General features: G+C 39.4%; 2 protein-coding genes across 6 annotated transcripts in view; one reads left to right on the top strand and one right to left on the bottom strand.

Annotated features, from left to right (window-relative positions):
- Positions 1-12,063, top strand: part of MED12L (mediator complex subunit 12 like) — a 360,401-nt gene that overhangs the window by 128,156 nt on the left and 220,182 nt on the right. The gene's annotated exons all lie outside the window — the stretch shown is intronic.
- Positions 6,814-12,063, bottom strand: part of P2RY14 (purinergic receptor P2Y14) — a 62,109-nt gene continuing 56,859 nt past the window's right edge. For 3 of the 5 annotated variants that reach the window (XM_018049028.1, XM_005675438.3, XM_005675439.3), the window contains one exon: positions 6,814-9,006. In XM_018049028.1, the coding sequence (XP_017904517.1) occupies positions 7,967-8,980 (1,014 nt within the window). In that variant the 5' untranslated portion in view covers positions 8,981-9,006 and the 3' untranslated portion in view covers positions 6,814-7,966. Of the gene's footprint in view, positions 9,064-12,063 lie in introns of all 5 variants that reach the window. The other 2 variants (XM_013965768.2, XM_013965769.2) reach the window with 1 other exon arrangement.

Raw genomic sequence — 12,063 nt, 5'->3', positions numbered from 1 at the left:
GGGAATAATGAGGAACCAGTCTTTTAATCTGGAAAAGGGCATGGCAACCCACTCCAGTATTCTTGCCTGGAGAATCCCATGGACAGAGGAGCCTGGTGGGCTACAGTCCATGGGGTCACGAAGAGTCAGACACGACTGACGTGACTAACACAACACACAGTCTTTTAATAGTGAAACTGAGTGTGTTCTTCCTCATTGCTGACAGTGAGCTTGAGGCAGCCTGGAGTTTTGTGGAAGTTTCTTCACAGTGTAAGAAGCATTCTTTTTTAGCCTGCTGTCCACTGTTGTTTTTGTGTTTAACACTAGTTCCATTTGAATTTCCATAAATCACTTCTTTCTGTTTCATTAAAGACAAATGCTTGTCAGTGGGTGTTTTCTTAGCGTTCTAGGAAATGGCGCATCATCACTAACCCAGTATTTCAGAAACCCAAGTGGGAAGAAGTGAGGGGAAGTTGTTTTTCCCCTACCTCGGTTGTGGCAATACTTTTTATTTAAGAAATGACGAAGCATTTACTTTAATGAGTATTTTGTATGTTTAAAAATTGAAAGTAAATTGCCCCATGAATTGACAAAAAAGATCTTTTTGTAGTCTCTCCTTTATCCACACAAATGATACTTTTGATCTTGTTGAATGCAAGTACCAAACAACTGTATTTCAATAGAAGCATCATTTTTAATGTGTAACATTCTTAAATTTGCTTTTCAAACATAGCATGGTAGCCTTTGGAATTAATAAGGAAGGGGAAAAGAAAAAGATTGTTGGGGTAGGTAGCCACTGTCACAGCCAGGAACACATGTTTGAGAATTTATTTTCTTTGAAGAAATCTGTAAAATAGAGGAGCTTCATCTCTTTACAGATGGGGAAACTAGGACATGAGGGAAATCGAGGCCTTGTTCAAAGCTGTACAGTTAGACCCCAGTGTTCCCAGCACTGAATTATTCTAGTTCAAATGAAAGTGTTAGATGGAAAATGTGGTTACCAGGCTACCAGGTCAATCGTATCCCCCTCCTCCCACCTGCAAACACACACACATTTAGTGTTTACAGCTGTTTGAACTTTAGTGCCAGGTCAAAGAAAGAGGCTATCAGGTCAGTCGTATCCCCCTCCTCCCACCTGCAAACACACACACACATTTAGTGTTTACAACTGTTTGAACTTTAGTGCCACTGGGCAGTGGAACAGGCACCTTTGTGCCACACTTTTCTCACGGAGTTTGCAGCTTGAGATGTTGACAGCTCAAAATAGTTTGCATCCTGAAGTTTTTCAATGATCTTCAGGCAGGAGGCTGTTCTTTCATCAACAAATGCCTGTATCTGGAGCATTTCTCCAGCAGCTTCTGTCACTCCAAGTCACCCTTCTCTCTGGAGTCCTTGTGCTTTAAGGTTTGCATTTTGAAAGTGTTTTTAAAAGGTGGATAATCCCCTTTCCCACTTGAATTAGTCAAAGACATTTTTTCCTAACTCTCAGATTGGTAGCTTCAGATCTGACAGTGACAGATGTGATTAGACAGAGTAGTTTTAAAGTGAGACATAGACGCGGAGCTGCTAACAGGTTCCCGTTGCTTTCTGCATTGTTTGTATTCTGCTTCAGTTTTCCCTTTTTAATGAAGTGAAGGGTAAAAATTTGGGGCTATTTTTAAGATGGATGGAGGTGTTTTGCATCTTCTTAAAATGTGAATTTGTATGTAGGGGTGGCTGAGTCTATTGTCATTCCCCTGTCTGGTGCTTTTGATTTTCTGCCTTTTTATTGGCTGCACAGTGTTATCCGATCAATATATGATTCATCTCATCTTTCAGTTGGGAGGTGTGGCTGCGCTATTTGGTCCATGGTTATCAAATAAGTAATAGCTGGGGAAGTCCCTTAAAAAGAACTTTTAAATGTTATCTTGTGTCTTTTTAGTCACTGAAGTTCCCCGCCCCCCCCCCCCCCCCTTGAGTGTGCTATGATCCATTTCTTGTGCAGTTTGATTAACAAGTGTTTAAAGGGCAGGGTATATTTTATGAACACTGTTGTTAATTTCCAGGAGAAGGTTTTTAGAGCAATTCTCCCTTGCCCTTGCTATGTGAATCTTTGTTTTTTGGTCAAGTGGTTAAGAAAAATTCTAATAACTATTTCTTGACTACAGGCTGCCTCCTTAGTTTCCATTCTCCCGAAAGTGGTTGTTGCTTTTAGAAGGTCACAGAATAGAAGGCATGGTAAGGACAAGACAGGATTGAGGGGTTGCAGGTGGACTGTGGGCTGTCAGAGCCTGTGGGAATCCAGGAAGTGGTCTTTTGACCAAAGGAGTTGAAGAGCTGTTTCTGAGAAGTGAGGGAGCGGAGGTAGGCTGGGGGAAAGATGCACGCAACTGGGTTGTGGTGTGGGGAGGGTGTTTGGGGCTCTCAGTCTGGGTGCACAGAGCGTGTGTGTGTGTGTGCAGGGTTCGTGTGAGGAAAAGGCTGAGACCAAATCTCGGAGCCCTCTGGTCCATCTTGGTTGCTTTATTTAGTAAGCAGTGGAGAGCTCAGGGAAGTTGTGTGAGGAGAGGTCAGTTCAGTAGTACCAGGTGAGTCTGCGGGTACTGGAGTATATTGGGTTGGATTGAGAGAAGTGGAAGACAAAATCAAGTTTGGGGGGTCTCACAGTCTTTTTAGGTGAGAGGCAGTGAGGATCTGGAATTGGCCCAGAAGAGATGGGCAGTTGGGAACGACTGTAGAGGTGAAATCGCTGAGGAATGGGCCTGGCGGGACGCAGACTGTGGTCTTAGTTCTGGGATGGAAAGTCTGAGGAGAGAATCTGGTTTAGCAGGTAGAAAGACAAGTTTGGTTTATTGACTTACTATGTGTTTAGTGTTACCTCATTATCTGATATAGCATAATTTGCTTTTTATTTTATCCCTTTTCATTTTGCTACCACAAAAGAAGAGCAGGTAACTCCCTCTTATTAGTTAAAACTAACACCATGGAAGGTGACTGGCGAAATAGTACAAACTCAGGCCCGGTTCCATCAGCTGCAGCCCTTGCACCCGCCCATTAACGGATCCCATACCCACAACTGTGGACATTCAAGTCTGTCAGCCAGCAAATCTCTTATATGGCACAAGCCTAATGTTTGTTTTTTAGTGGGGTCACTTACAAATAATAAAACCTTTCCACGTTAGCGTCACCTAAAAGATTAATCTAGAGACTCTGGAAAACACCCTTAAACTAAGCTTTTTTTCCACTTAGAGTTGATAGTAAGTTTGTGCCGTTATTTCTCTATTCTGTCCTTTGTCCTGTTGCTATTACCTATGTGTTTTGACTATGGAAAAAAATTAACTTTATTAGTACAGAAAATATCCATGACCTCAACAGACGTCATACAAATTATAAACATAACAGATCATCATCTGCCCAGATGACATGGGATTTCCTTTGGGTAATAGCACTGTGAGGGTTTGTGTGTTGGGGTAGGAAAGATCTAATACTCAGTGGTTTTCAACAGTAAAAGCTGCTGCTTCCTTTTGGCCACCTATTCCTTGCAAGATTTTGGTGACATATGGATCACCACTTTATGGCAGGACATCCTCCTGATAGCTTACGGTGAACTGTATCAGATTCGTGACCTCTGTATCAACTTCGGGACCAGGGACCAGGCTTGATCAGTCAAGAGCTTTTGTATAGCAGAGTTTTATTAGAGTATAAAATGAGACAGAGAAAGCTTCTGATATAGACATCAGAAGGGGGACGGAGAATGCCCCCTCTTGCTAGTTTTAGCAAGCTGTTTTATGTCGGTTAGAAAGCTATCAATCAATTAAAAGAAACACTTCAAGGCTGACTGAGTTTCACCTGGCCCCTCTCCCACAATATGCATTTTTGAGATAGGATGGCACAGGTGTGTCGTCCCCAGCCATAAAACAATTGATATGAATAGTGGTTTGTTGAGTTGTTATCAGCCAAAAGTTAATTTTAGGTGGAACCAGTTTGAAGAAAGGTAGATTCCAAAGCAAATACATAGTTTCCTTAACATGACTTAAGAAAAACATTTCCATAAGAAAAAAGCATTGGTTAGCTCAAGTTTTGAGAAAAAGTAAGTTCAGGTGGAACCAGGTATCGTCATGGCAACGCAGAATTTTAAGAGAAAAAAATCTGACATTTGTAGTTTGTTTCCTCCTGGCGATTAAGGGAGAGATTAAAAAAAATCTGACACTTGCAGCCTATTTCCTCTATTTGAAGACCCCTGGCCTTCCTGCCTGTTAACCTCTCACTCCTGAAAGAAGCACTTTAACAAAACGTAGCTTGTGTTTGCCATAAGCCAGTTTTCAAAATGCTTCATTTCATAGCACTGCTTGTATGATTAAATGTGATTAAATTTGTATTTTTTTAGCTGCAGCAAATATGTATTACAAGTCTTGTTTATAAACTAGAACATATTACACAAAATAATTTAAAATCTAGTGCTAATCTCAGAAGTTTCTGGATTAATCCGCTTTTGCTCTTGTCTATTGTTGTGTTTTTTTTTTAATTGTAGCCGTGGACCTTCAAGTTTCTTTCTTAAAAAATGCTCATTGCTTTTATTTACCTAACTTTTCAATATTTGAATAAACTCCTTATGATCTGACTTCTAACTCTGATAAATTTCTCACGGAAATTCCTCTCACTAAAGTCTTAAATGATCTTCAAAAGTTAAATCCAAGCATTTGTTTGTAGTCTTGACCTGAAGTTTTCTTCCTCAGTTTTTAAATTGAAGGATAATTGTCTTATAGCGTTATTGGTTTCAGGTGTACAACATAGTGATTACTTTTATACATGACAAGAGGATCACCTTGATATGTCTGGTTTCCATCTGTCACCAGTGAAAAGTGAAAGTGAAGTTGCGCAGTCGTGTCCAGCTCTTTGCAACCCCATGGACTGCAGCCTACCAGGCTCCTCTGTCCATGGAATTTTCCAGGCAAGAGTACTGGAGTAGGTTGCCATTTCCTTCTCCAAGTGATCTTCCTGACCCAGGGTTGGAACCTAGGTCTCCTGCATTGCAGGTGATTCTTTACCAGCTGAGCCACAAGGGAAGTTCATATTATTGATTAATTTCTCTGTTGTACATTACATTCACATCCCTGTTATAACTGGAAGTTTGTTGCTTCTTTGAGCCCTCACTTGTTTCACTAATTCCTCCCCTCTGACTACCACCAGTTTGTTCTTGGTATATATGTCTGTGTATGTGTGTGTGTATCTGACATCTTCTTTATGCATTCATCTATTGATGGGCACTTAAGTTGCTTCCATGTCTTGACCGTTGCAAATAATGTTGACGTGAACATAGGTATGCATGTATCTTTTAGAATAAGTGTTTTTGTTTTCTTAGTGAAAAGTACTGAGAAGTATAATTGCTGATAGTTCTATTTTTAATTTTTTTGAGGAACTTCCATACTGTTTTCCATAGTGGCATTACCCATTTACATTTCCACTGATAGTGCGTGGAGGTTCCTGGCCTTTTTGCTTTTTTGTTTATTTCCTTTGCTGTACAAAAGTTTTTTAGTTTGATGCAGTTTGTTTACTTTTGCTTTTGTTTCTCTTGCCTGTAACATATCTAGAAAAATTGCTACAACCATTGCCAAAGAGTGTACTGCCTGTGTTTTCTTTTAGGGGTTTTATGCCTTCAAATCTTAGATTTCAGTGTTTTATCCATTTGAATTTATTTTTGTATATGGTATTGGAAAATAGTCCAGTTTCTTTCTTCTGCATATAGCTGCCCAGTTTTCTCAACACCATTGATGGAAGAGGCTGTCTTTTCTCCATTGTATATTCTTGCTTCCTTTTTGTAGATTAATTGATTGTGTACGTATGGGTTCATTTTTGGGCCCTTTGTTTTAGTCCATTGATCTATATATCTGTGTTTGTGCCAGTACCATCCTGTTTTGGTTACTATAGCTTTGTAGTATAGTTTGAAATCAGGGAGTGTGATACCTCCAGCTTTGGTATCCTTTCTCAAGCTTATCTTGCCTTTTCAGAGGCCTTTCTATTTTCGTATAAACTTTAGAATTATTTGTTCTAGTTCTGTAAACAATGCCATTGATATTTTAATAGGGATTGCATTGAACCTGTAGATTGCCTTAGATAGTATGATCATGCTAGCAGTGTTAATTCTTCCAGTTTGTGAGTACCATACATCTTTCCATTTGTGTTTTCTTCGGTGTCTTACACTTTTCCAAGTATAGGTCTTTTACTTTACAAATTCTGATATGCAGTAGCTGTTATTCAACTCTTGCTTCACCTATCCTTATTTGCATTGCATATTTTCCTGAAAAATACTGCCTTTCATGTTTCCGATTTGCTTAGCCGCAATGGTTACAGAGGCATTACTTGGTGGTTCCTGTCTTCTTTTATACTTTCAGTTTCTCCTGGTGCTGCAGTAGGGGCATGTTAAACCTAAATATGTAATAATTTGCCCTGAACAATGGAAAGTGAATAAAAACAAGCTACTTTCTTTTGCAAATATATTTAGCCAGACAAATGCTATAGCAAGCTTAGTTTTGCTGGGCATGCTTATGATAGAATTGTAATTTGTTCTTTTTGGAAGAGAATATTTGACCCAGAGTTGAGAGCAGAGAGTAGAAGGTGGATACAGAGTGTGAAGACCTTCCCAGATCTTCCTCAGTTTAAAATGTGCCTTCTCACTTTTGTCTAAAATTTGATGAGGTCCTAGAACATAGAAATACTTATTTTGAAAAGTCAATGGCAAATAGGATTTCAAAAGTACTCTATATAACTCTTACCTGGGTATTCCTATGTCTTCTTTCTGTGTCTTTTATTAGCATGTGTGATCGAGTGTACTAAAGAAACCACCCATGTCTTGACTAAGGAAATCTGGTACTGTTTTTTAATATCTTGACTATTAAGGGAAAAATTGACACTATGAAAAATATTTTTTATTAGTGCATATATGATACAAAAGTGTTTGAGAAGAACATTTGAAAGTTGGGCTAAATATCTTCAGGCAAGTTAATAGCAAAGAATTTAGCTTTGATAACTCACAAAGCCAGCAGCCATATCCTATGTCTGCACATACGAAATTTGTTTTTCATAAAATGTGATATGTAAATTTTCATTTTGTGTGTAATTTATGACTCATAAATTTTAGATTTTCTTTTTTATGAAGTCCAGTTGCTTTCTACGAAAACTGTTTCTTTCTGCTCCTAGAGAATAGTGTATGTTGCCAGCCTGGGAGGTGTTTGTGTACATATGCCTTTTCCCCAGTCAGCCTGTATATATTTCTTTCCATACCATTGAGCACAGGAAGTTGCTCGCAACCCATGCCACTACCTAGATTCTCTCTGTAGAGTTCACTTAAACATATTCTAAGACCAGAACCCCAGTCTCATTAAGTGGCTTAGCTAATCTTCATATAAAGAATTTAAAAGTTACCTTGTCCTCAAAATGCTATCAGAGAAAAATTACACTTTTTGCTGCGGTATACAGAATTTATATCTGCTTTCCTTTGAAATGTGATGAAATAAATCAGTTGGGGATTTCTTAAGTAATTTTCTCAGCGTCTGCTTACCCAGGTTCTTCAAATCAGAGAAAACTTGACTTTTTCACAACAAACTGGCTTCTAAGTCCATATCAACTCTGCCTGCTTTTACGTTGATCTTTAATGACCTTGTTGAAAGAAATTGTATAACTTGATCCTTGTTTTTAGAAGACACACCTGTGAATTGTCTGTATTGCTTCCTATGTATTTGCTGTTTAAAGTTCTGTATGAACTGACCAGACTACTGATTATACTTTTAAACCTTCTATTTTGATCGGATAAGATTAACTAATATATTATTTTTTCTTTGATGTTACAAAAGATGCATGGAAACTTACCTGTTAACTTTATTATTCCACTAAATTGAACAGTAATGCCTAGAGATGATACTATTGTGGACATGTGTATTCATTTTGTCTTGTTATAGAATTGAAGATTACAGTATGCATGCATGAACTTTATTTGAAAGGAGGTGGGAATTCACAAAGTATCTGTGCTTTCTTGTATTATATTTTCCCTTTTGGTTTTGGAAGTTTCTGAGTCATGCTGAGTTTTTAATGGGATATGCAATTTCTTACACAAGACCTCTCTAAATGGCTGGCATAGAAAGAAATAAATAATGGGGTCCAGGCATACGTTTGCAGCTGACAGTAGCAGAGAGAATTCTTTCACATAGAACAGGATTTGTTTTGACTGGCAGCTGTAATGAGCTTCTGTTTGGCTCTGTGTATAGGGGATTCTGGCAATGTGGTAAGGTACAAAGCAGATAAAAAACACGAACATAATGCTGAATATATTACGGCTAGATTTCTTCTTGACTGATATGGAATTCTTTCTGGACTTGAGGTGGGACTTAAAGATCTTCTTTGTGATAGCAGTGTAGAAGATGATTAAGGAAAGAAACACAATCCAGAAGATGCCCACAAAGATGTAGCTGGAGGCTTTGTGCCACTTGAGGCCCAGGTCACTCTTAAGGTCCATACATTTCATGCGTGTGGCCTCTGTGACACTCCGGTTGGTCAGGATCATATTGGGAAGGGCGATGAGCAGTGTGAAGCTCCACACCAGCACTGACAGGAGTTTGCTGTAGCTTATGGACTGGATGAAAGAAGTCAAGAGAGGCTTCACGATTTTATAATATCTGTCAAAGCCAATGAGCCCGAAGAACACGATGCTGACGTACATGTTGATGTAGAAGAGCACGGCCGAGACCCTGCACACAAAGACTTTTACCTGCCAGAGGCCCAGGCCCAAGTCCCCCAGGATCTTGAAAGGAAAAGTCAGGCTCATCAGGAAGTCGGCAATGACAATGTTCTTGAGATAGACGATGAAACTCTTGGAGCTAGGCACGTAGAAGAACACCCACCCTGACATGCCGTTGAGCAGGATGCCGGCCACAAAGACCACGAAGTACAGCATGGGGATGATCTGCTTGGTGATGAGGGTGTTCGAGGGGCAGGACCCCTCTGCAGGTGGGGCGGTGGTGGCATTCATGGTCTGGTAACTTCCTAAGGTGTGGCCTGCAAGGTGATGTGAAAGAGTCACTCAAAGGGCAGTCACGACCTCTGAGTCATTTGCTGAGAAACAAAAGCAGAGGGCAGTAAATAAAACCAAGTAAGTAAGTGTTAGTCGCTCAGTCTGCCCAACTCTTTGCGACCCCATGGACTGTGACCCACCAGGCTCCTCTGTCCATGAGATTTTCCAGGCAAGGATAGGATATAATAAACCCCAGCAAGATATAACCAAGCCCGGCAAATTCTGGAAGCTAAGTTTGTGCTGTATTCGTTAGGTACCCGTCCCTTCCTCCCTTTCACCTTCTCTTCCTTCCTTTAGAAAAGGGAAGAATCGAGTAGACAGGTAACAGGAAAGAAGCAGTAGAGAAGCAGCAGGCCAGCCTGAGCACTGAGGTGATCATGGAGACCAGCATTTCCCTGAAATGATAGGGGTTCCTGTAAAACTGAGTTCTGGGAGTACTCATTTAAATGTAGCTTCTGAGGTAATAAAGCTATAAAGACAGCATCTGTTTCATAGTAGGTTTAAGAGCTGTTGTTACACAAAGCCCACGCTATGTATATTTTAGACAGGACCATGTCTCACAAGCATACACGGCCACATGTAACTGGTATTTTTGGTATAGGATTATGGGTACCTTTCAAAATTGAGATACTCTGTGTCTTTTCCCATTTAGAAGCAGATTTGCAATACTTTTATAAATTAGTAAACACAAAAATGATAGAAGTACCTTAAACATTCTGAGAAATGTTCCCCAAAGTACATTCTAGTCTGTATTGTCCAATATGGTAGACAATAGCCATGCGTGGCTATAGAGGACTTGAAATGGGTCCAGTCCAGATTGAAATGTGATGTAAAATGCACAATGAATTTTGCAAACTTAGTATTAAAAAATTATGTAAAATATCTCGGTATTTTTAATACTTATTAATGTTGAGATGATATTTTAGAAATATCCCATTCAATAAAATATAGTATTAATCTTAATTTCACTTAATTTTACTTATTTTAAAGAATATGGCTACTAGAAAATTTAAAATTACATATATGGCTCTCATCATATTTTTATTGAGGAGCACTGTCCTGGGTATTACCCAGAACCTTCTTTTGTTAGGGAATCTTGTGTAGTCTTCACAGATGTTGGACATAATGATTTATGGCACAAGGAAGATGAGTGAGTTTTTTGAAAGATTATTTGATGTATCAAAGAAAATGTCTGCTGCCCATCTTATTTGTAATGGCAACATCCTGTTTAACGCTTCATTCTTGCCCTCAGGGTAAAGTTCTTCAGCTCTTAAACTCTGAGCTACCAGAAGTCCCCTTCTTGGTCTGGTCCCAACTGATTCTACCTCCAGCAATGAGCTCCTGCTGTTCTGAATCCTCCTACCTTGCAGGCTCCATGATTTCTCTCACCTTGAATCTTTGCACAAACTTTCATTTGTGTGGAAGACTCTTCCGCTACCTTCTTGGTTGGCTACCTTCTCATCGTCCTTCCCTAAAGAAAGCTGTGACTTTCTTTAGGACACTTTGCCGCCTTGAGCCTTGGTTGGGGTGGATCGAGCGTGAGGGCCCTTGTATGTGAGCTCATAGTTTCGTGCCTTCTATCACAGCACTCGTCTCTTCAGGTGTTTGGTTTTTGTTTTCTCTACTATTGTAAGCTTTTTCAGGGTAAAAGGGATCATGTCTTTTTTTTTTTTTTTTTTTAACCATTATATTCCTAGCATTACTTTAGGACATTAGATATTTAAAATATTTGTGAAATAAATGAATATACAATCTGGGAATACAAGACATGAATCCCTCTTAAGAAATTTACATCCAGTCAGGGATCATGGGAAAGAAAGATTATGGAGGACACTGGGTTCCTTGAGGATACAGAATGTATCTTATTCGTCTTTATTTTTCTGGTGCCATGTATGGTACTTGCAAAGTGAGTGAAGGGTTAGGTCAGTGAATTTAAGCACATGTGAGAAGATGAAATTTAGAAATGTGAATATGAAATTCAGTCACATTGCAAATAAAAATCATACTTGCAAGCTTTGTGTGCTACTTCTCACAAAAGAATATCTTGCTTCTGTGTATTCTTCCTATGAGCATATGACAAAACTAGAAATATTTCTAGCCATTTGATTTTGCCAGTCCTTGGACTTCCTTTGGAGGGAAATCTAATGCCCTGTTCACTTGGATCTGATCATAATGGATTTGTAGTTGACTTGCTTCTTTGAAGGTCTTCTGTAGCCTGTTTTATATTTAGATGGTGAGTGAAGGGTCTATGTTTCCTATTGTAAACTGCTTACTGTGGCAGAGTCTGTATCAAGGAAATAATTGGTATTGTCCACTGAAACTGAGATGCAACTTAGTCTAAGAACAGTTTCACAGAGCTTAAGAGACTGCCCCCAGGGGTCGCAGTGCTGGGGACACTGCCCCTCAGTCAGTGTGCTGCGGGGGTCATGTTGTGTATTCACTAATTGTTGGATTCATTGCAGTTTAAAATATAAAAAATTTATAAAAAGCAGATCTCGTGCTTAATTGGTCAGTCATTTCCAGCTCTTTGTGACCCCATGGACTTCAGCCTGCCAAACTCCTCTGTCCATGGGGATTCTCGAGGCAAAAATACTGAAGTGGGTAGCCTGTCCCTTCTCCAGGGATCTTCCCTACCCAGGAATCGAACTGGGGTTCTTACATTGCAAGCAGATTCTTTGCCAGCTGAGCTACCAGGGAAGCCCTAGTACATTGTAGAGAGAAATATTAAATATTTAATGTGTAATTACATGCTGAAGAATTTCCAGAAATTATTTAATGAGTGCCAACTTTTTCTTTTCAGAATAATTATAGAAGCCAATATATAGAGGAAAACAATAGAATAGGAAAGACTAGAGATCTCTTCAAGATAATTAGAGATACCAAGGGAACATTTCATGCAAAAATGGGCTCAATAAAGGACAGAAATGGTATGGACCTAACAGAAGCAGAAGATATTAAGAAGCGGTGGCAAGAATACACGGAAGAACTATTCAAAAAAGATCTTCACGACCCATATAATCACAATGGTGTGATCACTCACC

This window comes from Capra hircus, chromosome 1 (genome assembly GCF_001704415.2).
Source record: "Capra hircus breed San Clemente chromosome 1, ASM170441v1, whole genome shotgun sequence".
In the NCBI taxonomy this organism is placed as follows: Eukaryota; Metazoa; Chordata; class Mammalia; order Artiodactyla; family Bovidae; genus Capra; species Capra hircus.
Note: the sequence above shows the minus strand (reverse complement) of the source record. Positions and strands in the feature narration are given on the sequence as shown.